At 35.4% G+C, this 27,767-nt stretch overlaps 2 protein-coding genes across 3 annotated transcripts in view; both read left to right on the top strand.

The window, feature by feature from the left end:
* Positions 1-254: 254 nt before the first annotated feature.
* On the top strand, positions 255-27,767 carry LOC124246188 (putative P2Y purinoceptor 10). The gene is made up of 2 exons (XM_046674173.1): positions 255-293; positions 21,794-27,767. Exon 2 carries the CDS (start codon positions 21,843-21,845, stop codon positions 22,884-22,886), a length of 1,044 nt encoding a protein of 347 aa, XP_046530129.1. The 5' UTR covers positions 255-293; positions 21,794-21,842; the 3' UTR covers positions 22,887-27,767.
* The window catches only part of GPR174 (G protein-coupled receptor 174), a 98,773-nt gene continuing 71,313 nt past the window's right edge, over positions 308-27,767 (top strand). For both annotated transcript variants that reach the window (XM_046674177.1, XM_046674176.1), the window contains exon 1: positions 308-463. The gene's annotated coding sequence lies outside the window, so the exon portion shown is untranslated. The remainder of the gene's footprint in view (positions 464-27,767) is intronic.

Here is a 27,767-nt window from a genome sequence, read left to right as displayed (position 1 = left end):
GAGGAAACTATGGTAATACGTGGCAAATTAAAGTCAGATACTGTTTCTGATTGAAGTGTACAAAATCATGGAAAGTCTGAATTTATCAAAGACAAAATTTCAATTTTCTTTGCCCACAATATCCTCTGAGGGGAATGCTTTCCTAAACAACTGAGTGATGCTGACGAACAGTTTTACGTAGCATTAGAGGGAAATGATTTTGTTTTTTTTCCTGTTTTACTCAATAAACTACGTTACTTCCTCTTGTAGCTGTACAAGCTTGCAGTTCTCTACAGGATATCTGTGTAGAAAGGGTAAGGTTCTTGGCTTTCTTTTCATACGTTAAAAAATAGAACTTAAAAATCTCTGAATTGAATATGACCATGTGAATTGCTGCCGCTTCCATCAAAAATGTAATCCTGAATCTGCTAATATTTTACCTTTTGAGGGATGTATTATTATGAAGAATGGAGATTCTAGTGAGGTAATATCTATTTATAAGTTTAAGTGGTTAAAATGTTCACTGAAACTGCTGCATGCTTTGTGTGAGGAAGTGTGGCTGTCTAGATAGAAAGCTCCTTTCTCTACAATTCAATATGCCATTAACATAAACCAGGAGTCCAGACTTAAATGAAACACTGCTCCTAACAAGTCTGTGTTAAAATTAAGTTAGTGGTTGATTAAACGCATTTGTATTAGTATGAGCAGTAGGGGAAAAAAAAACTTAAAATTTTAAATCCAGAGATTTGTCAACCAAATTAAGTGGCATTCAAATGGTAAATAAATACAATTAATTGCTTAAATCTTTTCATAAGATGGGACTTGACATGTTTCCTTTGACTGGGACATTTCACATGCATGCATTCTGGGGTGGGACGTGAGAGTCTCAAATGGCACAAAAAGATTTTCATCGAGCCCTAGAAACTAGCACAGCTGTCAAATCTCAGAGGGGCTGATTCTCAATTTGTGATGAATGTTTCCTTGGATGTATTTTTAATTTGAGAACATGGGAAATATTTTAGGAAGGTGCTCCAAGTGTTGTGCTGTCTTTGTTAGAAGGAATTCCTTCCATTTTCCTTACTTGAAATAATAAAATAGCTCTTGCCCTTTTTAAAAGTCTGCTAATATTCACACTTGGAGTTTGATTCTTAAGTATGTAAGATTATTCAGAATATATAAAAATTGTATACATTCTAGAGAAGTTAGTGCAAGCTATCTATGATATCAGTGAGATCTAGTCATCCTGATACTTTCTCATGATATGAGCAAATCAGTGTAATTTGTATATACTGACTTCCCCTAGAATAAAGAGTTGGAAATACTAAATTCCCTTTTAGTAAAAGACGATTCAATGAAGATTTTTACAGAGAAATATCAGGATAAAGACTTTATTGTATTAATAGCTTTATGCTCCAGGAACAAAATGTAACTAACAGCTGTAGACTACATGAGTATGACTCACAGGATGGCACTATCTGCATATTATGATTGCCAATTGGCAGCATAACGTTGGTTATTGAAAGCAGCTCTGCTCAATCTCCCTGACCACAAGTATAGGTGGGACTCCTCCATTGAAGTCATTCCAAAGTGCCTGAGAATGGGACAGTGAATGAAACCCAGGCAGGCTAGGCAGCTGCAGGGCTTTGGGAACCTCCAAAGTTGCTGAGGTCAGCAGTGCCCCTTGGACTGATTTTCCCCAGACATTGTGTTTTGGTGGGACTATGAAGAAAGGACCTCCTCAGCAGACTTGAAAGCTCTAGATAAAGTGTTTTCTTCCCAATCTGCTCCCCTTTTCCCACCCACCAAGCAAGTAACTGAGAAGGAGGCTGGGTGGGAGGAAAGGAATCATCTCTGTAGCACTAATAGCCAAGTTTAGCCTAAAGCTGGTGCTTAGTAGGGACTATGCATTCACTAAATTGTAGAGCCCTAGGGAGAGGGGGAGTTTGCTGTTGGCTGACCCTTGCTGAGGTCTTGCTTTCTGCAGCTGTGAATGTGGGTGTCCTAGGAGATTGAGAAATTATTCACTAGAGGTCGAGGCAGTTTTCCACTTGGTCCAAATAACTGCTCAAGATTGGAAAAGAATACTTGACCATAATTTCTGGGAGTATTAAATGATAACACACCACTAGAATTAGACTTACAAATTGGCAACAGTTTAAGCATGTTATTTTGAGACTCATGTTTCTCCGAGCCCTACCTGTGTATCTGCCGCCAACCAAAATGCTGCTATTAGTAAACTACTACCAGAGGTTACTTACTGCGTCTCTAAATTCCTACTTCTTGAAATGTAACTGTTCCTGGGAGTGGTAAAAGGCTACGCAAATGACAATTCAGTAAGTGAGTTTATGAGCTAGATTTATCAGCTAGTTGCTAGCTTTTCTCAAACTAGGAAGATTGACACTTCAGAAGGTACTAGGTGATTGAACAAAGGGCAATGAGTGTGTAGTGGAGGAAAAACTATTCCTCTACCCTCTAGGTCCCTCTGGCTGGTCTAAGAATTAAATTGACATGAGGCAGAATAACAGGAGAAAATCAAAGTTTAATAACATGTGTACATGGGAGAAACCCAGAAAAACTGTGTAACTTGCCAAAATGATGGAAGCCACCACCTTAAATACCATTTTCAGCTAAAGACAAAGGAGGATGTTGGGGGTAGTGGATTGGGACTTCAAAGAGGAGGAAGGTAATTTACATGGAGATGGAAAAGCAAATGTTTGGTAAACAAATGTTTACTGGGTCATCTATAGACAATATGACTCAAGAAAGAGAACTTTGATAAAAATGGGCTTAGCAAGGATCCTCCCAGTCTACCATACTCAGAGTTATCTATGGTGACGGACTGTCCTGGAACAGGCCTTCTATCTTAAATTCTTTTAGCCAGTCATGGGAAAGGTCAAAGTTTTTTTTCAGTCTTTTGTTCTTAAAAATAATCAAGCGGAAGAGACACATTTTGGGATGGCAAATTCTGATCTCACACAGGAGTGAAAAGAGAGACAATGAAGGGTAATGGAAAGGGAACTATAATGACTTCACACATCCTGCCTGCTTACTAATTAACCAGAAGTGCATAATGCATATGTTCCATATCTAGCCAACAACCTATGAACATAACTATGAACAGCCCAGAGAGTGAGCAGTGCCATTCATGGGGTTAACTTCTCTTTTCTGGCTTTAGACTAGATCAAGGCTGCTGCATCTCTGTGGGCAAGTCACAGATTACAGAGCTGGTTGAGACTTACAATCAAATTTCCTGAATGTCTCATCCTGAGAGCTGGCTCTGATGGGAGATTCAGTTCAATGGCTGCAGAATGAGCACATGTTTTTTCCGGAGAGGCTTCTGAAGGATTTGTAATTGTACTTGCCAAAGCCAAAGACTTATTCGTATGTTGAACAAAACCAAGCAGAAACCTATTTCTTAATTGTGAATCAACATTCATGATAGTGAATAGCATGGGAAGTCAAGATTTGGTAGATCAGAAGATGATTTCCTCCAAAATGTATTACATATGGAAAACCTGAGATAAGACGTTTTTAGTTGTTTTTCTCACAGAGCCAGCCAATTGTGCTTCAATGCATCTCAGGAGGAAGTCTTTTGTCTTTTACTTTTTATTTTGAACTATTTTTAGACTCACAAGAAATTACAAAAATAATATAGAGCATTCCTGTGCACACTTACCCCAGCTTTCCTCAATGATAATATCTTACAAAACTATAGTACATTATCAAAAGCAGGAAACTGACATTGGTATGATACTATTAACTAGACCACAGACTTTATTTAGATTCTGCCAGTTTTTACATGCACTCATTCGTGTGTATATGTGTGTTTTTATAATTCTATAAAATTTTATTATCCATGTATATTTGTGTAACCACAACCACAACAAAGATTCAGAACTGTTCCATTACCCACCACACACAAAAAATATTTTTGTGCTACACCTTTACTTCACAAATTCCTCCCAACCTGAACACTCTGACAATTACTGATATGTTCTCTATTCTATAATTCTGTCATTTTGAGGATGTTATATAAATGTAACCTTTTCAGACTGGTTTTTTTTCACTTAGCGTAATGTCCTTGAGACCTCTGCAAACTGTTATGTGTATCAATAGTTAGTTCATTTTTATTGCTGAGTACTATAGACCATTGTATGGATATACCACAGCTTATTTATCTTTTCACCCATTAAAGGACACTTGGGTGGTTTCCATCTTTTGAATATTACAAATAAAGCTGCTATGAAAATTCATGTACAAGTTTTTGTGTGGGCATGTTTTGATTTCTCTTCCGTATTTACCCAGACATTGGAGCGGAATTTCCAGGTTATATAGTGAGTGCATGTTTAGTTTTCTAAAAACATTGCCAAACTGTTTTCCAGAGTAGCTGTACCATCTACCATTACTAACAACAATGCATGAGAGATACAGTTCTTAATCTTAGCACTTGCTGTCTTCAGTATTTTTATTTTAGATATTCTGATAGGTATATCACGGTATCTCATTGTGGTTTTAAATCGCATTTCCCTGATGGCTAGTGAAGTTGAACATCTTTGCATGTGCTCTTCAGTGAATTGTCTGTTCATGTCCTTTGCCCATTTTCTAATTGAATTGTTTGTTTTCTTACTTTTGAGTTTTGAGTATTCTTTACATATTTTAGGTGCAAGTCCTTTTTGGACATGTAGTTTGCACACATTTTCTCGAAGTCCATGGTTTGTCTTTTCATCCTCTTAACATAGTCTTTCATAAACCAAAGTTTTGCATTTTGATGAAGTTCAATGTATTGATTTTGTTTCTTTTTTGCATCATTCTTTTGATGGCATGTCTATGAACACTTTACCAAGCCCTATATCCTGAAGATTTTCTCCTACGTTTCATCTAAAAGTTTTATAATTAGACATATGATCCATTTTGAGTTAGTGTTTTTATAGGATGTGAGTTATAGGTCAATATTAGGTTTTGTTGTTTGTTTTAGAGATGGATGTATAATTGTCCAAACATCATTTTTTGAAAGGCTATTCTTTCTTTATTGAACCTTTGTAAAAATATGAGTTGGCTCTACTTGTGTAGATCTTTCTTAATTGTCTATTCTGTTTCATTACTCTATGTATCTCATGCTCCACCAATACCACACTGCCTTGATTACTTTAGGCCTATAGTAAGTCTTACAATCGGGTACCGTGATTTCTCCAACTTTATCTTTGTTTTTAATAATTTTTTTTACTTATTTTAGTTCCTTTATCTTTCCACATCAACTTTAGAATAAGCTTGTCTATATCTGCAAAAAATACATGCTGGGGTTTTGATAGTCATGCTGTTAAAACTACTTACCCATTTTGGGAGAATTTTCATATTTATGATGTTGAACTGTCCAATCAATGAACAGTTTGTGTCTATTCATTTATTTAGGTTTTTTATTTCTTTCATCAACATCTTGTAGTTTCTAGCATACAGTTCTTGTAACATGGTCTGTTACTTTTATACCCAAGTATTCCTTGCTCTTTTTTTTTAATGGTTTGAAATGGCATTGTTTTTAATTTCAGTTTCCACATGTTCATTGTATATAGAAATAAAATTAATTTTTGTGTGTTAACCTTGTATCCTGTGACCTTGCTAAACTCACTTATTAGTTCTAAAATATTTTTTTAGGTAAATTTTAAAGTATTTTCCACATGTACAATCATGAAAATAGGGATAATTCTATTTTTTCCTTTTCAATCTGTATTCCCTTTATTTCCATTCCTTGCCTTATGGCACTGGCTAGAATTTCATCAGTATCTTTATTTATTTTTATTAAATTTTTGAAATTTTTTATTGCAGTAACATTGGTTTATAACATCATATAAATTTCAGGTGTACATCATTATATATTTCAATTTCATTAGTATCTTCATTAGTAAGAATGGATATCCTTACCTTGTGGATGATTTTAGAGAGAGAGCCTTGTAGTTTTTCATCATTAAATATAATGTTAACTCTAGGTTCTTTTAGAGATCTCTGTCAAGTTGAGGTAGTTTCCTTCTATTCCTAGTTTGCTGAGAGGTTTTAAACTGAATGTGTGTTGAATTCCATCAACTGCCTTTCCTGTGTTAAGTGATATGTTCTTTGTGTTTTTTCTTCTTTAGCATGTTAGTATAATGGGTTACACTGTTTGATTTTAGAATATTGAACTAGCTTTGTATTTGTTGAATAAATTCCATGTGGTCATGTTGTATAATTCTTTATATATTGCTGGATCCAATTTGATAATATTTTGCTGAGAATGTTTGCATATATATTCATGAGAGCTATTGATCTATAGTCTTAAAGTTTTTCTTTTGTATTGTCTTTGGTTTTAATATCAGGGAAATGTTAGCCTCATAAAATGAGTTGGAAAGTGTTCTGTCTTCTGTTTCTGGAAGTGATTGTGTAGAATTGGTATTATTTCTTTAATAAGTGTTTGGTAAAATTTGTCAGTAAACCCATCTGTGCCTGAAGATTTATTTTTTGGAAGCTTTTATCTTATAATTTCCATTTCTTTAATAGTTATAGGACTATTCAGATTATCTATTCTATCTTGGGAGATTTGGTTATTTGTGGTTTTCAAGGAAATGGTCCATTTCTTAAGTTGTTAAATTTAAGTGCATAGAATTGTATATAGTGTTCCCTTAGTAGCCTTTTGATGTATGCAGGGTCTACAACAACATTCTTCTTTTAATTCTTCATACTGGTAATTTGTGTTTTCTCTCTTCTTTTCATTTGTTGGTCTTGCTAGAGGTTTATCAATTTTATTGATCTTTTCAAAGAACTGGGTTTTGGGTTTGATTGATTTTCTTAATTGTTTTTCTCTTTCTAATTTCATTGGTTTCTGCTCTTTATTATTTTATTCATTCTTTTTGCTTTATTTTGCTCTTTTTTTTAGTTCCTTGAGGTGAAATGTTATATTACTGACTTGAGACCTTTCTTCTTTTCTAATATAAGCATTTAATCTACTCAATTTCCTTCTAAGCAGTCCTTTAGCCACACTTCACATATTTTGTTATGTTGTATTTTCATTTTCACCCAGTTCAATGTATAGTTTTATTTCCCTTGAGACTTACTCTTTGAATCATGGAGTAATTAGAAATGTACTATCTAATGTCCAAGTGTTTGGAGAAGTTCCTATTGTCTTCTAGCTTGATTTCTAACACGTTACTGATTATTAGCTTAATTCGTAGCTTGATTTCATTGGGTGTCAGAACATATTCTATATGATTTCAGATATTTAAAAAAATTGTTAAAATTTGTTTTGTGATCCAGGATATGGGTTATCTTTGTGAACGTTTAATGTTTGCTTGAGAAGAATGTGTATTTTGCTTTTGTTGGATGGCATACTCTATAAATTTCAATTAGATCCTGTCAGATGATGTTGATGTTCAGTTCTTCCACATTTTTGCAGACCTCTGTCAATTATAGAGAGGATTGAGGTCCCTAACTATAATTGTGGATTTTTAAATTTTTCCTTTCAGTCATATCAGTTTTTGTTCCATGTATTTAAAGCTCTATTTTTTTCTTACATACACATTTCAAATTGCAATGTCTTCTTGGTGGATAGATCCTTTTTATCATTATGTAATATACCTTCTTGTCCCTACTAATTTTGTTTGCTCTGCAGTCTATTTTGTCCGATATTAATATGCCCTGTCTTGCTGTCTTTTTGTTAATGTTTGCATGGTATATATATGTTTTCCATTCTTTTCCCTAAAACCTACATATATCACTATGTTTACAATGAGTCTCTTATAGACATACAGTTGAGTATGGTAGGCAGAATAATGGACCCCCAAAGATGTCCATATCTTAATCCCCAGCACCTCTTAATAGGTTATGTTAACTGGCAAGAGGGAATTAAGGTTATCACAGATTATCCAGATGGACACAATGTAATCACAAGCATCCTTATAAATTGAAATGGGAAGCAGGAGAAAGAGAAGCAGAGTGATGGTAGCACGATAATGACTTGACTAGCCATTGCTAGCTTTGAAGGTGGAAGGGGGCCATGAACCATGCAATGCAGACAGCCTCCAAAAGCTGGAAAAGGCAAGAGAAGTGATTCTTTCCTCCAGAAAGGAACAGAGCCAATGTTTTCATTTTAGTCCAGTGAGACACATTCCAGACTTCTGAACTTGAGAACCGAGATAATAAATTTGTGTTGTTTTAAGCCACTAAGTGTATGGCAATTCATTACAACAGCAATACAAAACTAACTCATTTGGTCATGTTTTTTCTGTCCTGATATTGTCTTTTGTTTATTTAGACTATTTACATTTAATGTAATTATTGATATGTTCAGACTTAAGTCTATAATTTTAAAGTTTGTTTTCTGTTTTTCCCTTCTCTTTTTCATTTCACTGTTTTTATTTCCCTGGCTACCTCTCAGTGACTTAGAGAGTTTTTACTATTCCACTTTGATTATTCCAGAGTATTTTTGAATCTACCTCTTTTGAGTCTATAGTCGTTTTCATGACAGCTTTATTCAGATATAATATGCATACCATAAAATATACCCTGTTAAACTGTATAATTCAGTGTTTTTCAATATATTCAGGGAGTTATGCAACCACTACCATTATCTAATTTTAGAACATTTTCATCACCCCCAAAAGAAATCACATGCCCATTAGCAATTGTTCTGTATCCCCCTCCCCTGAGCCCTGAAAAACAATAACCTAATTTCTATCTCTATAGATTTGCCTTTTCAGAACATTTCATATAAATGGAGTCATACAATATGTAGTCTTTTGTGTCTGGCTTTTTTCATTTAGCAAAATGTTTTTAGTGTTCGTCCATGTTGTAGCATGCATCAGTATTTGTATTAGTCAGCTCCAGCTGCCATAAGAGAATACCATAGACTAGGTGGCTTAAACATCAGAAATTTATTTTCTCACTGTTCTGAAGGCTGGAAGTCCAACATCAGGGTTCCAGCATGGTTAGGTACTGGTGAGGAGTCTCTTGCTGGCTGGCAGCCTTCTTGCTGTGCCTTCACATGGCAGAAAGAGAGAGAGTTCTGGTGTTTCTTCCTTTTCTTGTAGGGGAACCAGTTCTATCTCATTCAGGGCTCCACCCTTATGACCTCATTTAACCTTAATCCCCTCATTTAACTTTTAATCACATGGGGTTAGGGTTTCAACAAGAATTTTGAGAGGATACAATTCAGTGCATAGCAGAATTTAATTCATTTTTGCTGAACAATATCCAATTTATATGGATACATTGTATTTTTTCATCCATTTTTTAGTTGATGGATATATGGGTCATTTCTACCTTTTGGCTATTATGAGTGACTCTGCTGTTGACATTCATGTACAAATTTTTGTGTGGACATGAGTTTTATGTCTCTCGGTTATATACATACAGGTTGAACTACTGAGTCATATGGCAACTCTATGGTTGACATTTTGAGGAACTGCCAAATTGTTTTCCAAAGCAGCTGCACTATTTTACAATCCCACCAGCAATGGATGAAGGTTCTAATTACTCCACAGCTTTGTCAATACTTACTATTTCTAACTTTTTTTATTTTAGCCATCCTAGTGGGCATGAAATGTTATTTTAGTGTGGATTTGATTTGTATTTCTCTAATTACTAATAAAGTTGGGCATGTTTTCATCTGCTCATTTAACCTTTTTATATATTTTCTTTGGAGAAATATCTATTCAAACTCTCACCTTATTTTGAAATTTGGTTATTTGTCTTTTTATTGTGAATTATAAGACATTTTTATTTTTATCCCTACTCTAGATATAAGTTCCTTGTCAGACATATGATATACAAATATTTTATCTCATTCTATGAGTGTCATTCATTTTGATGGTGTCCTTTGAAGTACAATGTTTTTAAATTTTTAATCTTGATAAAGTCCAATTTATCTATTTTTGTATATGGTTTTGTTGAATGTGCTTTTGGTGTTGTATTTAAGATGACATTGCTTAAGCCGAGACCCCAAAACTTACTCTGATGAGTTCTTCTAAGAGTTTTGTAGCTTTAGCTCTTACATTTATGTCCATAACCAATTTTGAGTTAATTTTTGTATATTGTATGAGATAATGGTCTGTATATTTCAAGACTCAACCAGAGAAATAGAACCAGTAGGAGATATATATATGTGTGTGTGTGTGTGTGTGTGTATGTATGTATATATATAAAGAGGTTAATTGCAAAGATTGGTTTACACAATTGTGGGGCTTAACTAGGCAAGTCCAAAATCCATAAGGCAGGCTATCGGGAGGAACAGGCTGGTACTCTTTGGCATGAGCTGACGCTGCTGTCCACATGTGGGATTTGTTCTTCAGGAACGTCTCAACTCTGCTCTTAAGCCTTTCAACTATTAAATCAAGCCCAACCAGATTCATTTAAAAGAATATTCTTTATTTGAAGTAAATTGATTATGGATTTTAATCACATATACAAAATACCTATATAGCAACACTTACATTAATATTTGATTGAATAACTGAGGACTGTAGCCTAGTCAAAATGACACACAAAAAAGAACATTACATTCCACCCCTTATCAACTTGATGCCTACATGTCCTCTTAAACCATTCTTAATCTCCAAATAAAGACAGTAACAAAGTCATACTTCCATGGAGCATAATACAACTATCTCGTGTACAACTGAAAACATGCTCACCCTTTCTCTGTAAGACAATCAAGGTCCTTGGATGATGTATGCTCTTAAACTTTGATATTCTATAGCTTATATACTGTGATATAAAGTTAACTATTCTTAATACATCTTATATTTGTTGATAAGGGGATAGAGAGACAATAAGCCAAAAACATTTGGGGTATATATATATATATAAACATTCATAAAAATATAAGGAAAAATACTCAAAACTATTAAGTCCTTATTTTTACAACTAGTCACTTGGTCATAACTGATATTTTTATCTACTTTCTTCCACTATCCATTCTACATTCTCTTTTTCCTCAGCAAGTACTCCATCTTATCATGTTGTTTTGCTTGGTAGAGAACTCAAAACTTTATTCTGTTTTTTTTTAAACTTTATTCTTGAATGTTCTAAGCCTTTAGCAGTCCTACCCATAGTTGGTTGTAATAGTTTTCTATTGACTATTCATGGGACATGGTAGTACTAAGATATTCCCTAAGGGATTTCCTGTAATAAAGACACTGTTTTTCACCCCATATACTCCTTCTTACCTCCATTGTGTAGTAGTAACACAATTTGCCTTTGGTAATTAGGATCAGTCATCCCAGTCATACAGTAATCCTCTTCTTTTCTTGTTGATTGAGAGACATTAGGAGCTCAAAGTGGTCTAGTGGCAGTCTGAACTTTCAGTTCAATGGAATCATTGTTGTGTCTTCTACTGGAAGCATTCTTCCCTTTGGAAGTAAGACCTCTAGATCAGCAGAGCCTAAAGTTGCAGGGGTAGGAGGTAAAATTTTTGCTAGTGCATCACTGTGAGTAATAGTGAGAGGGATCACATCCATTTCCACCCCTTGACTACTGGGTGTATAAATCCTGGATGTGAAAAAAACACCCAGAACACTGATTTAGAGCACCTACAGCCTCCTGGAGAACATAGTCTCAGCCTTGCAAGGTACTGTCAGCTAGCTGGTGCTGTAGGGGGGGTGGATCAGGAGCCTGGGTTTGCCAAAGCCCAAAAGGAACCTTGTGCCATGGAAGTTGCCTGGGGGTGTGGGAGCCACCTAGAACCTCTGGAGCATCCTGCTGCCTGAGTGGGCTGTGGGTTTGGGTTAATGAGGGCTCTCTGGGAGCCAAGAGCTGTGGGAGAAACCTGGGGCCACTGAAGTCAGCAGGTGCTGAGGAGAGCCAGGGGCCTGGGTTCCTGACAGCCTGCCAGGATCCTGATGCCATAGAAGCTGCCTGGGGTCACTGGAGCTGACAGGCATCTTGGTGAGGTAGGTGCCTAGATTTTCAGGAGCCCACTGGAAGCCTAGTGCCAAAGATGCTGCCTGGGGTTGCAGGATTCCCTGAAGCTGCTGAAGTCAGCAAGCTATGGGGTGATCTGGAAGCCTGGGTTTATGGGAGCCCATAGGGAAGCACCTGAGGCTGCAAGAGTTGGCCTGGTGCTGTGGCATGCTGGCTGTGGCATCCATAGTGAAATTGGGCACTCACTTCCCTCTCCTCCCATAGAGAAGATCTCTCTCTCTCTCCACTGGGCTTGGTGGAAGGGTGATGGGAGTAGTGTGAATCAATTTTTCTACTCTCCTCAATGCTTCTTTTCTTATTCTATGGTTCAGCCAGGTACTGCGATCCCTCATCTGGAATGCTTGGCCCTTGTGAAGGTATTTTCATGCATGAGTAGTTGTTCAAATTGATGTTTCTGAGGGATTGCTAGGAATTCTGGGGAATGCTAGAAATTCCTATGCTGTCGTTTTGCTGACATCACTCCCCTGTACCCATTTCTAATTTCATTTCATTGTCATCAGAGAATATACTTTGTGTGATATCAATTCTTTCAAAGATTTTGCGGGTTATGTGGCTTAATATATGTCCTGCTTTGGAGACTGTTCCATGTTTACTTGAGAAAAATGTATATTCTTTTGTTATTGGATAGAGTATTTTATTACTGTCTATTACATTTAGTTGGTTTATAGTGTTGTTCAAGACTTTTATATCATTGTTGATCTTCTGCCAAAGATGTTTTATCCATTATTGAAAATAGGGTATTGAAGTCTCCAATTGGTATCACTGAATTGTCTATTTCTGCTTTTATGTCATGTATTTTAGGGCTATATATTCAGATGTATATATGTTTTTAATTGCTAAGTCTTCCTGGTTGCACTACCCTTTTATTATTATACCCTTTCTGTCTGTAATAGCAATATGTGTCTAAAACTATTTTATCTGATATTAGTATTGCCCTTCTAGCTCTCTTTTAGTTACTGTTTGCATGGTATATCTTTTAATTTCTCTTTACTTTCAATCTGTTTGTTCTTTGAATATAATGTGTCTCTGTAGGCAGCATATGGTTGAATAGAGTTTATTTTAATCCATTCTACCAATCTCTGCTTTATTATTGGAGTGTTTAATCCACTTATGTTTAATGTAATTACAGATAATGTAATTATGAATCTGCTATTTTGCTGTTTGTTTTCTTAATGTCATGACATTATAACACTCTCCTCTAATCATTCATTTCTATCTTCATGTGTTACATAGGCATTTTCTTGTGTACTGTTTCAATTCATTTCTTGTTTCTTTTACTCTAGTTTTTAATTTATTTTCTTAGTGGTTTCCTTCTGGGTTTCAGATAACAACTTACCTTGAAACAATCTATTAGAGATTAATATCAACTTAATTTCAATAGTATACAAAAACCTTGTTTCAATATAGCACTTTTTGTTCTATTATTGTCATACATAGATTTATATATTATAAACCCATCAACACAGTTTCATAATTATTTTAATTGTTTTATGCAAATTTCCTTTAAATCAGAGAGTAGAAGAAAAGTGCCACAAATAAATATATGTTTATGCTCTCTTATGTATTTCCTATGGAGTTACCTGTACTGGTGATCTTTACTTCTTCTTTTGGGTCCCAGTTACTTTCTCATTTTCTTTCAGTTCATCTTAAAGGAGTCCTTTTAGTATTTCTTTTTGGAGAACACTATTATCAATGATTTCTATTAATTTTTATTTATTTGGAATTGTCTTAATTTTTCTTTCATTTTGAGGGATAGTTTTTTTTTTTTTTTTTTTTAAGATTGGCACCTGAGCTAACAACTGTTGCCAATCTTATTTTTTTTCTGCTTTTTTTCTCCCCAAACCCCCCAAGTACATAGTTGTATATTTTAGTTGTGGGTCCTTCTAGTTGTGGTATGTGGGATGCCGTCCCAAGGTTGCCTAATGAGTGGTGCCATGTCCGCGCCCGGGATCTGAACCGGCAAAACCCTGGGCTGCCGAAGCAGAGCGCGTGAACTTAACCACTCCGCCACGGGGCCAGCCCCTGAAGGATAGTTTTTATGGATATGTTATTCTCTAGGTTGTTCTTTCTTCATTCTTGATACTCAATTTTTTTCTCTTATCATTTCCTTTGTGTTTGAAGATTTTCCTTTAGCAGTTCTTTTAGAGCATGTCAACTTAGTTTTCCTCATTTAGGTATTCCCAAAAGATATTTTTGCTGGCCTCCGTGGTTTCAGATTAGAAATTTCCTGTCATTTGAACTATTTCTCCTCTGTAGATAACATATTGCTTTTCTCTCCCTCCTTTAGATATTTCGTTTTAGTCTTTAGTTTTCAGAAAATTGATTATGATGTGTCTGTATGTGCATTTATTTGCACTTATCCTGTTTAGGGTAAACTCAGTTCTTGAATTCATAGCTTTATGTCTTGCAGAAAATTTGGACAACTTTCAGCCATTTTTTGAGAATATTTATCCTCACTTGTGGGTTTCTTTAGTGCTTAGTCCAAGATACAGGGGAAGCAACATACACACACACACCCACACACACTAAAATTGATGTCATGTTTTGCCTTGAGTCTTGAGATCTTTAGCCAGTCTTTCTTATTTTCTCCACACTTTAGAGTCTTCTGATATTTATCTTATGTGTTTTCTCCAGGGATTTTAGCCATAATTATCAGGAAGAATTATACTCTGGGAAGCCTTCCCTGACTAAGTTAGGACGTGAAGGAAAATCAGTTAGTCACTTGAAAAGTGGGAAAAGCTCATTCTAGGAAGAGAGAATATTTGTGAAAATTCATAAATATAACAAAATGCATCAGATATTCATGAAAGTGCAAGTACTTCAGCATGGTGGGAGCATAAAATGGTGGTAAAATGTAGAGATGAGATTGGAGAGATGAGCTTGCAGGACTTAATAAACCATAGTAAGGAGTTTTTTCTAAAGATACAGAGGAATACATGAGGAAACTAGACAGGGGAATGGCAAGATCAGACTGAAATTTAGAAAGATCACCTAAATGGAAAATATATTGATTGAAATGGGCAAAATTGGAAGTAAAGGGAGCTAATAGAGTCTTCTCAGAGTAAGGAATAGATGATAGCTGTCTGAATTAGAATAGAAGTGATGCAGAAAGAGAGAAGTGGCTAAATTAAAAAATTAGGAAGATAAAAATCACAGGATTTGATGATTGTATGTGGGGGTAGTAGTAGGTGAAGATGTTAAAAGTGTTACCTAGATTGTGCGAATGGGTAGATGGCATAATGATCAAATAACATTATCCAAACAGGGACACCTTTTTTTTTTTTTTGAGGAAGATTAGCTCTGAGCTAACATCTGCCACCAATCCTCCTCTTTTTTTGCTGAGGAAGACTGGCCCTGAGCTAACATTTGTGCCCATCTTCCTCTACTTTTTCATATGTGGGACGCCAGGCACAGCATGGCTTGACAAGTGGTGTGTAGGTTTGCTTGCACCACCAGGCTGGCCTCCAAACAAGGATACATTTAAGGATAAAAGGGTGTGCCATTACTGATTACACTGAGATATTAGTTGTAAACCAGGACTGTGCCTGGAAGATCAGTATATATGGTCATACATAAGCAGGCAACTTACTATAGTTCTTGTTGCTAATGTTTCTGAAGAAGAAGTGTTCTACCGTCATCTCTGCCGGCTCAGCCCCTAGTTAGAAACACAAAACTCAGATACAGCCAAAGGAGCACAATAGTGGTGAGACTATTCTGTTCCCAAGCTTTTTGTTATCTGAAATGAGCAGCTGTCTCTAGCAAGCATTGCCAGGCAGAGGTGGGAAACATTCATGCTTCTGCACTTGGAGAAAAGAGGATGTGGTCTCCAGTCAAGATAGATTACCATTGCCCTAAAAGCCCTTTGCAGAGCTAATATTTCAGGAAGGGCTGAAAGCTTTAAATTAAATGAATGGAGTTTTCTACTTTTAAAGCAATTTTAAGGGTCAGAGTCCCTAGAGAATTTAGTCTAACCATATGATTGTGAAGGGAAACTGGAAAAATCCTGGAGAGGCCAATGACCAACCCATGGATGCTTGCACTGAAACCTCCAGAGTAAGATTCTTTACCCACTTCTGGTGTAGCCCATTTGTCAGAGGTGGTAAGATAAGACATTTGTCAAGGGACTTGTATTCATGATCCACACCCTAGACATAATAGCAAATAATGTACTAGTACAAAACAATAATGCACAAGTAAAAAGTTTGACCCTTTACTGATAGTCTTATGGGCACAATGACAGGATCTCCCTTCCTTATAGGATTGTCATGAGGGTTAAATTATATAATATGTAAAGTGCCTGGCACATAGTAAATGCTCACTAAATTTAATTGTTATTAAATAATGATGCCACATGGTATAAGTTGCTAGATACTTCAGAAATCTCATGAATGCTGAAGTCAAGAAGGACTAGAGAAGTCAGGGGTAGCTTCTTGGGGGACATGGAACTTGAGCTGGGTTTTAAAACATATTTGTATTTCATCTTCTTTCATGACTCAAAAGAAATACACAAAATAAATTAGAATAATAACAACACTAGCTGTGTACTTACTATGTACCAGATACATGCACTGCATATGTTATCTTACTTTGAATGTACACAACAATGGTAAACACTGTACAGGGGAGGAAACTGTGGATCAGATAAATTAGAAAATAAATGCAACTCATAAGCAGAAGAACTTGGAATTAGACCTCAGGTTTATCCTACTCCAAAGCCTGTAGTTTGAATCACTACACGTCACTGAGTGTTAAGGAAAAACAATCCAGAAAAATGAATTAAAAACATATTGGGATCAGGTGAAAAAGAATTTTAAATAGGTTGTTGTGGGAGAAAGTTTATAAACGTCTCCAATTTCTGGGGGGAAAACAACATCAGAAATATATTTTTCCCTTTAAAAATGAAAATTACTCATAACTCAAGAAAGTCTTTACCAGCTGGATTTTGAAAGCTAATGAAAAATCTTAAGACAAATGCACTTTTTGTTTTGATTGAACTTACTGTTTTCAAGGTTCTGACACTGAAGGAGAAGAAAGTAGGAATTCTGATATGACCTAGTTTACTTTTCTGTAATACGTATTTTGTCTTTCAGTAGTTTTGGATTTTTGGAAACATTGTTCATATAAGCCAAAAAAAGTGGTTATTCTGAAAATTAATAATGATTTTTAAATTGAATCAGTTGGATACAAATGCTTGAGGAATAAGTTTATTAGGCTTCTCTCAAAGATCCATTGTGGCAAAAAATATATACATATATTAAAAGCTCAGCATTTTTATAGCATTAAGAGAAATGCAGATTTTTTTAAACATGAGAATCCTGATTGTTTTCTAAAACCTAAACACAATGCAATATTTTTGTAATTGTTTTTGTTTTGCTTTATTATCACTTTTATTCTATGTGGTAGAGACGGGAGAAATAATGGAATGTAGATAAATAAGCCAGATTATACTACACAGTTATGAAAGTTAGGTCACAAACTTGTCTGTGAGTTTCCTCATCCAGGGTGGAAAAAAATATGATTAATTGTCTTAGTCTGTTTGGGCTGCTATAATAAAAATACCATAGACCAGGTGGCTTAAACAACGTTTATTTTTCATAGTTTTGGAGGCTGAGAATTCCAAGATCGAGATGCCATCAGATTTGGTGTCTGGTGAGAACCCACTTCCTTGCTCATAGACAGCCGTCTTCCCACTGGTGGAAGGAGCAAGGGATCTCTCACTGGTCTCTTTTATAAGGTCACTAATCTCCTAATGATCTAATCACCTCCCAAAAGCCTCAACTCCAAATACCGTCACATTGGGGATTAGGTTTCAACATATGAATTTGCAGGCACATAAACATTCAAACATTCAGTCTATATCATTAATTAAATGATTCATAGTATTTGTGAGGAGATAATATACTGGTTTCTCAGGTAAAACACAATCCTTGCTGGTATAAACAGTGTGTTAGGGCAGTGGTTTTCAACATGTGGTCCCTGGATCACATGTGAACTTATTAGAAATGTAAATTCTTGGGCCCTACCTGAGACCTACTGAATCAGAAACTCTTGCGGGTGGGACAGCCCTCTAGATGATTCTGAGGCATACTCAAGTTTGAGAACCACTGTGTTAAGGTGGAATAACAAATTCTGTCTGGTTGACTTGTGACTAGGTCGAGCAAGTCATTTTGAGCTAGGCCTTCAAGAGTGACTCAGAGTTTTGTACCATAATTCTTCCTCCAGCTGAAAAGAATTTGATGCATTTAGAAAACAAATGGATATGACATTGCAATGTTATGAAAAAGAGCATTAGTTTTGGAATTTCATATAGGATGCCTTCCAGGAGACTAATTTGCATTACACACCAAAAGCCTAGAAATTCCACTTTTAAGAATTTATTCAAAGGAAAAAGTTGTTCAAATGTACAAAGATGGCTGTATAAGAATAGTTACAAAGGCACTGTTTTAATAGTGAAAAAATGAGAATCTACCCCAATGTCCACTGGTTAAATAAATTACATTACATAATTCTGATGGAATTCTAAGTATCCATTAAAATGATTATTTAGATGTCTATTATTGACAAGATTCTAGTTCGTAATAATTATGATTGAATATAAGCTATGATTATAAAAGAATATGTGTATATAAGTCGAATTTGGTTAAAATACCTATATATGTATTCATTTATAGATCCATAGGCATAGAGAAAAAAAGAAGGCTGTACACCAAAATGTTAACAATGGAAATATTGGTGATAGATATGTATAGATTTTGGGTTGTTTTTGCTTATCTCCATTTTCTAATGTGAAACTCTACTCCTTGTGTGAAGAAATAGTGAAAGTTTAAAAACAACCAAGTCTAAGATGTCCAAGCAGACTCTTTACACAATTATATCATTAGGGACTAGAAATTCTCATTCCAATTTTAAAAATCACTATTTGTCCTGGAATATTTGGAAGGAACTAATCCTTGCTGTAACAGTTCACTGTCTAGGTTAGTGTTCTAAAATCTGGCATTAGTTTATTTCTGATAGTTTGTATTATTAAATAATTACAAAAATATGGTTTTCATCTTAGAAGTTCCTGGAAAAGTAAAAATTGCTCTGTAGTGGGATTCAAGAGATCCTGGTTCAGCCTTTGCCACTAATTTTCTATGTGAATTTGGAAAATTTAATATCCCTGTTTTTGGCCTCAGTTTCCTCATCTATAAAAAGTGGGAAGATCAAGAGATCTTGAAGGCCTTTAACAGCTTTAATATTCTAGGAATCTATAATGTATTTAGAAGCCAGACTATTTTTTAGAGAACTATATGAGAAAGTATGGAAGCTAAAAAAAATTAAGTAAAATAAATCTAAACTCTCTAAAATGCCCTTTAAAAGATTCTTCTTCTGATGTTAGATGTCGTTGATACTTCTCTCCTTTAGTATGCTGTATCCTTTAATGGAATTTTCAAATAAATTAAGTGTTAAATATCAAAAGATATTTTAACGTTGGTATACTCATGACACCCGGTGGTCAAATTAAACATCACAGTTACATTCTAATTCCCCAGACATTCATTCTCTTCGTCTCAGTAAGACTTTTTTCCCCCTGATTCATCATTCATCATGCATTCAGTCATTCACTCAACAAACATTAGTGGATCCCTAATATGTTTGCGACTTTACTACACACCCTACTACGGAGGAAAGGAAGAAGTAAGAGAATGAGTCTGACACGTAGGACATTGTAATCTATTTAGGGGAAGAAAACAGACTCCATGGAAAGTCAAATAACCACAGCATGTTGGGTATGGTAAGTGTGCTTTCGCTAAGGAAGATGATCAGAACTATGGATATTATGAGGCCATAGGAGTGACTTGTAGTTTAGAGAGGTCAGGGAAGGCTTCTAGGAGGAAGTGAGTCTTGCTTTTCTTGGGGCTATAGTTTTCCAATCTGTAAAATAGTGGTAATATTTTATTGTCGTGTAGAATTGCTGTGAGGGATTGATTGAGAGCCAGTATATAAAGTACTTAGTATTTACTTTGCCCAAAGTGGGCATTCAGATTTTTTTATTATTATAACAAAATCAAACGTGATCAGAGAAGACTTCATGGGTATTAACTATTCCCTAAATTTTATTTCAAGAATGATTCTGGTTCAAGTTTACATGTTTTTTTGTTTAGACTGAGTATACAGAACACGAGATAAATTATTTTAGTTAGTTTAGTGGATAAGCAAACAAACCACACACACACAAATAGTGTTGGCTTTATTTACAGTATTCTAGCCTAACTGGCCGATTCAGCAAAATAGTCAGCTCAGTAGAAATAAAAAGTTCGAAGTAGTTGTTTATGTGGATGAGCTGGTTGTTTGACTGCAATGAACTGTCAGTAAATACAACCTATCTGAGAACTCCCTGTAGTCAGTACAAAGGCATGAAATAGGTGTTTGGCACTGTATGAGCTGTGTGTAGGTTGAATGAATTTTTACACTTTTTAATTGGTTGTGTTTAAGGTTGAGAAGGCACTGTCTTAGATCTCATATGGCTTTCAATAATTAATGCTAAATCTATCTCAATTTCCCTTTAATTTCATAAAATGTTAAACAAATTAGCTGCCTTTGCAAGCAATAAAAAGTACAAGGGAGTAATAAAATCTCATTTATCCTTTTGTTTTTCAATCAGATGCATAAGTCATATTTCCTAAAAATATCAAACATTTTGGTAATTAAACCATTTTCAAGGGTAAAATTAAGTTGTATTGCAGTGGCTTTTGGCCAAAAGCAATACCGTTCTGATGCAAAAGAAGACCAAGAACAAGGACCATGACATATTAGGAATGAATGTTTAACCTGGATAAGGGAAGATTTGAGAGAGGACAGGATTGCTGCCTTCAGATACTTGAAGAGTTTCATGTGCAACAGGGAGTAGACTTTATTTTACTTGGCTTTGCTACGTCCAACTAGGTTGAAATGACAGGGATACAGATTTTGACTCACTAGAGAGAAGAACTTTCTAACACTTACATTGTTACAAATGTAGCCATCCTCATTAATAACATTTCACTGAACTTGCCCTGAGAGCTGAAGCAGAGATAGCCCCTTTTGCTGTATCTACCACCAGAGACCAACTAGTCCCTCACAGACTCTGGTAGTTGTTTGAAATGGTTGCAGGGATAGCCTCCATACAAATATGAATGTCTAAAGCTACCATATTTCTATTAATAAACACAAATCTTTAAAGTTGCAGAAGCTTCTGAACAGTGTCAGGACGTATAAGCAGGACTAATTTTACCCTCAGCCAAATTCTGAAGGAGGCAAAGGTTATCTGAGTTGCACCACCTTTTACAAGCCCCTATCCTTCCAAGGCATGGTGACCTGTCAGCGGGTCCCCAGGCCCTTATCCCATGTTTCATTCCCAAAGGTACATAGACGCACCTCAGCAGTCACCTAATCCCTGACAAGGCTGAAGTCGAAAATTAATTAAATTTTCTATCTCCCAAGGTTGATAATAGGGAACTCAGGTAGATCTCAACCTTTGAAAATACAGATGGAGACAACTGTAAAACTGAAATGTGGAACCCCGCAAGAGAGTTGGAATGTATTTCTGGGGGCCGTTTTCCAGTGAGGTCTTTTTTGTTGGTTATCTCTGTAAGTTTGACTACTTCTTATGACAGAGAGGAAAATCTTACTGAAGTTATTGCCAAAGTAGTAATCTTTTTGATTCCTGGAAATATATTCCACAGTACTGTTATCCTTTTTAGATTGGCATGATATTTTCAGTTTACGTAAAAAAGATCTTTTGAATTTATGAAAGTTCTCACTTGAATACTTCTTTGGTAGGAAACAAATATATTTATATACCCCAACATGGACTGACATGGCCTTGACTCTGCTTTTCCTCTATTTTCTGCAGAAATCATCACTCTAATGCTTTCCTTAAGGAAGGAACATAAATCCTCAAGATGGGAAGTAACAGCACAAACAGTACAAGAACAAAGTGCACTGATCTACACATGCCGTTTCAGTACTCCCTCTATGCAACCACCTACATCCTCATATTCATCCCTGGTCTTCTGGCCAACAGTGCAGCCTTGTGGGTTCTGTGCCGCTTCATCAGCAAGAAAAATAAAGCCATCATTTTCATGATCAACCTCTCTGTGGCTGACCTTGCTCACGTGCTGTCCTTACCCCTCCGGATTTACTATTACATCAGCCACCATTGGCCTTTCCAGAGGGCCCTTTGCCTGCTGTGCTTCTACCTGAAGTATCTCAACATGTATGCCAGCATTTGCTTCCTGACGTGCATCAGCCTTCAAAGGTGTTTCTTTCTCCTCAGGCCTTTCAGGGCCAGAAATTGGAAGCGTAGGTATGATGTGGGCATCAGTGCTGCCATCTGGGTCATCGTGGGGACTGCCTGTTTGCCGCTTCCAATTCTGAGAAGCGTTGGCTTAGCCAACAACACTGAATCCTGCTTTGCTGATTTAGGGCTTCAACACATTAGCATGGCTTCCTCCATTGGCTTGGTGACTGTAGCTGAACTTGGAGGGTTTGTGCTACCTGTTGTAATTATTACTTATTGCACATGGAAAACAAGAAAATCTTTACAGGAATTCCAAGATCCCCCTCAGAATACCAAAGAGAGAAAAAAGGCTTTGTGGATGGTCCTGATGTGTGCAGTGGTGTTCATTGTGTGTTTCACGCCTTACCACCTCAACTTCCCATTCTTTATGATGGTGAAGCAACGTGTCTTTTCAAACTGCTCCTTTATTAAAAGTACTCTATATTTCCATATCATTTCCCTATGTCTTGCAAATCTAAATTGCTGTCTTGATCCAGTTGTATATTACTTTATGACCTCAGAATTCCGTGGTAGATTTTCGGAACATGGTGGCTTGGTTTTTCAGTCATGTGTGAAATGCAAGGACAATGCTTTGGAAATTCATCACAGGAAGGAGGATCTTCAAACTATCTCTCTTGAACTTTTGGATGATTCCAAAATAATGTAATCAAATAATTAGCTTAGAATAATCTATATTCTCTGTTGGTTTAGCTATGTTATCTTAAATATTTTTCTTAAAAAATGGTGTTGTTGAGTGCCTCGACAAAACATGGTCCTCTTCCCTTGCTCCTCAAAATGATGATTCTGAAAGAATTATTCATGACTATATTTTCTGTCCAAATGGAAAAATATTGTTCTATAGAAAATATCTTTCTTTATAGAAAGGGATGAGCAACAGAATGAATTGCACACCTGTTCCTCAGCAGTGAGTCCAATTTTTTCGCCTTCTCCTCTAAGAAACAAAATGTAAATTAAAAACAGTTGGACAAAGGTGAATTGTCCAAACATTCAAAAATATACAGGAGAACAATATGATTCTAGCTTCATCTAGAAAGTATACACTAATTGAGCAAAGTAGATTAATGAAGAAAGGCTTATTAATATTAGTAGGAGTTATGGAAATTAATATCCTTATAACTTAGAATATCTATGATACTTGCCTTTACTCCCTTGAGCAAACAAACAATTCATGTTAATCCCAAATATCTCAAAAATATAATGAGATTCACACACAACACATTCAATTTAAACAGAAAATAAAATTGTGCTCTAACATATTTCACAAACTTCACAGTTTCAGGGTTTGCAATGAAAGCTCTTTACTTGGATGTCTGTGAGTGTGTGTGATGTTATATGTGCTTTAGTGTATTGGCATTTACCCAAAAAATATTTTATTATATTTGTTCATTAAAATCAACTATTTCACGGTCTACCTAGATTAATTCCTCTATATACAATCTCATCCACAACTCCTCAATAGATTTAAACAATGAGTTAATGAAGAATCACACTCATGCATATAGTTTTTCAGTTGGACCTCATTTCTCACAAGTAAAAGTAAATGTAAGGAGGATATTGGTGAATTGAATCTTATTATAAAGGTAGAATGAAAAATTGCTATTTTAAAAGTTTCTGTGGTTAAATCATTTTGTAATACAAATCATTCTCATTGGAAAATTTGAAATTTAAAATTTCATACATTGGGTTTCATTAAAATGGTATTTTAAAAAGCATTGGTTAGTTTTATAAAATTATAAATACACTTTCTTGTCTTTATAAGATTGGAAATTCACAAAATGTTTTATTTGTGGGAAAATCTTTTTGTAATAATGATTGCCTATCAAAATAAAAACAGATAATATTTACTACAGGGGAAAAAAAAACCAGGGTAAAACCTAGGTTCTCTGAAGACATCTAGGGATATGTATTTTAGAAAGTTATATTCTATAGAAATGATTCAGCTCCTTAAGCACCTGAACATTTAAAACACCATTTTAGATGCAATTGTTTCTAAATTATATTCTTTCCTACTCACTTAAGCAGTTTGTTTTAAACAAGTGAACACCGTGTATGAAATAAGCATTAATCCAGATTCAGAGGACAACGATCCTAGTTTCAAATCTGCCAGCTATAAGCTATGTGACTTTTGGCAATTTACTTCTCTTTGAGTTTAAGTTTTATTATCTGTCACTAAAGGGGCTAGATGAGATGATCTCAGTGTGAGGCATACTTCTTGGAAAATGCTTTCTAAACTCTAAAGCACTTTACAAATGTGTGTTGTTGTTATTATTAGTATTAATATTGTTATTATTTAAGAAGAGCTTTGACTCTAATATTTAACGTAATCTTTTCATAATGACTGAGGGTCATCATTAAAAACATCAGTTATTGTACTGTATACATTTGCTTCTCTCAAGGCTTGCTTGTATCTACACTAAAACGGCCTCACGGATTTTCAGTTATTATATATTTGATTTTATAAGTGCTCTTTTCTCCACCTTTTCAGGCTATCTGTTCTTACTTCTTGCCATTGTCAGTGAGCTTGTCTAATGATGTCCCCATCCTTTCAATTAGTTTTTTCTAAGATTAGATTGTGGCTTTGAAAACACCTTCACTAACCAAGCTAGTCCTAACACAGTTTAAATTTAACAAAAATGAGTAAAAGCTTTCTTATTTTATTTTATTTGGAGATTGTGTGTTTGGAAAAGGGAAAATCTCCTATGGAACAAAGTGTATGGATTTTAGTTTATGGACTTTACGACATCTATTTTGGCTATTCAGGACTATTTTGCTTCCTTCCTGGCTCTGTCGGCTGTGTTTGAATAACTGAGGTTGCCAAATATTTGAGTTCCGGCTCACCAGGGTGTGACTAGCCATTTATGACACCTAAAATTTCTTGGAGTATAAATATTGCCAGCTTACTATATATACATATTATATATATTATTCATATATATAATATAATATATATAATTAAATTTCCAAAATCATTACTTGTTTCATTAAGAAATGGTTTGTTTAAAACTGTTTTATTGCTTTTAGAGAAGTTATTTTCCATTTTCCATAATGCTCTTGAAAAAGCATAAACTCACTCTGGCCATTTCTCCTTTCCTCTTTAAGGCTATTTGGTAGAAATTCACTTACTTATTTGAAGTCCTATCTGAGATAAAGTCAAGTCCCACATAACGATATTTTGGTCAACATTGGACTGCATATATGACAGTTGTCCCATAATATTAGTACCATATAGCCTAGGTGTGTTGTAGGTTATGCCATCTAGGTTTTTGTAAGTATACTCTGATGTTTGCACAATGACGAAGTCACTTGATACATTTCTCAAAATGTATCTCTGTCATTAAGAGACATATGATTGTACATTAATTATTTTTTGGAAATTTACTTATTATTATCATGAGAAATGTACATTATCCAAAAGCTTTGGAAAAGCAGAGAAAACATACTGGCTTGCCAACTCCCTTGAAGTTATCAGAATTCTCCAGAAAGCTCCAATTTACTCCCACTTTTAGAGGAGTGGCTATGTGCAGTCATCTTGATCCAGTATTTCTGCGGCCAGGCAAATAGCCAACCCTATCCCTTTACTCCCTCTTTCCCAAAATACTGGAGTTCCTGAGTTCTAAGAATGGCAAGTTGAATCTACAGTTGTAACTGACTGATAATTAGGTAGAGTTGGGTTCTAGTACTATCTCTGAGCTTTCTTAACTGTGTGATCTGGAGCAAGACATTTTACCACTCTGAAACTGTTTCCTCACCTGCAATATGGTGATAATAATCTCTGCCCTTTCTGATTCACAAGACTCTTGTGAAAACCTTATAAGAAATGTAGATAAGAATTATTTTTAAACTAAAATTATTATTTAAACATAGGATATAGGGAGAGGTAATATTAAGAAAGGAATCAGGAAAGGAGATAAAAAATCCCCCTCAACCAATGACAACACGGAGGATATTATTAAAGAATTTAAACAACCTATTGGCATCATAGAAAATATAAAGGTTTGAAGTAATACCCAGGGTCAAGGTAATACTGGCTGAGGCCCCTGAGGGTAACAGAATGAGCCATTTACCTTGTCTCCTACCATGAGTTTGTTAGGTCCAGCCTTTCAGAGGAGAGAATTATGATTAGGGTTAAGGATTTCTGAAGAAATCAAATATAAGAGATTCACCATAGCCAGAGGGAAACAATGAAGATACAATAGGGCACAGTCAGTGTCTCTTACTGATGAATTCTGTAGATGGAAGGCAAGGTGTCCAGAACTTTGGGAAGAAATAGATTTGAAACAAATCTAGAGGAACCTACAGTTCTAAAGGGTAGAGCTGAGGGCAGGAAGAGGTTACCCGGCAGTATTGTTTGGACACGGATACATTTGTTGAGGGGCATTTAAAAGTTCAAAGTACTTCCTTCATTCGATGCAGTTCTACAGTCTGGTCTGGTTAACCATATTGGATAATAAAATCTGCAAAAATGTGAAATACACAAAAACCCAAAGTCTCCAGAAAAAACCTTGAACATATACACTTCTGCCTTTGCTCACACTGTTTCCCTGTCATGTATGCCTTTGTTTCTCTTCTCTGTCTATACAGTCTTACAGATTATTTAAGATTCAGCTTAAACTCTACTTAATTGTAAAACCACATCATCTTCTCTATAAAGTCCTTGAGGGCACTCATGAAGGATAGTGCAATATGTTGTACTCCATAACATAGCGAAATTGAACCTGATTTCCTATAGTGATATTAAGACTTTGGTAGATTCTGTTGCTAGATTAATTAAGGCTTACATATTTCTTTCTCTATGGGAGACTGTATTCCGTGTATAACCCAGGGAGTCTATTGGTACCTGATCTAGTTCTCTCAGCACCATGCAAATAGTCAGTGCTCAATAAATGCTTGTTGATTGATTTAAAAGAGAATATATAGTAATTTGTTAGATATCTAAAAGACTGGCTCCTATAAAGCTGACATCAACAAATGTCACAAGGTTTATGCACTCATTCTGTCTGTCTCTAATTACCATGTTAACCACTAGGACTTAAAGGCCTGAAAAGGGATTCTTTTTCCACCCACAACTTTATCGAGGAATAATTAATAAATATAATTATATGGATTTAAAGCATACAACATGATGATTTCATATACATATACAATGATTATCTGCCACTACAGTCACTGTATCTTTGCAGATTAGTTGAATTTGTTGAATATAAATGAGGCCAAAGTCTGGTTGGCTCTTAGTTAACTAGGTAACCATATTACGGAAGACTCCAACTTTTGTAGTTCTGTAAAATGTGTTTGTAAACTGTGCATTAAATTTTAAAACATTAAAAAGTATTTCTGGAAGGTTGATTGCTTTTTGCTTTGATGTTGTGGTTGTTGCTATTTAAAAAAAGAACAATTTATTCCTTTTTTCCTCAGTAGGGAAGTGGGAATGTGAAGAAGTGGGTGCAGAATAAAGATAATACCTCGCAGGATTTGTTACTCTTTCCCTCTTTCATCTATATTCCCAGTTCTTTTATTTCTGATGAATTCA

This window comes from Equus quagga, chromosome 10 (assembly GCF_021613505.1).
Source record: "Equus quagga isolate Etosha38 chromosome 10, UCLA_HA_Equagga_1.0, whole genome shotgun sequence".
In the NCBI taxonomy this organism is placed as follows: Eukaryota; Metazoa; Chordata; class Mammalia; order Perissodactyla; family Equidae; genus Equus; species Equus quagga.
The sequence above is the reverse complement of the archived record's forward strand: the minus strand, read 5'-3'. Positions and strand labels throughout refer to the sequence as shown.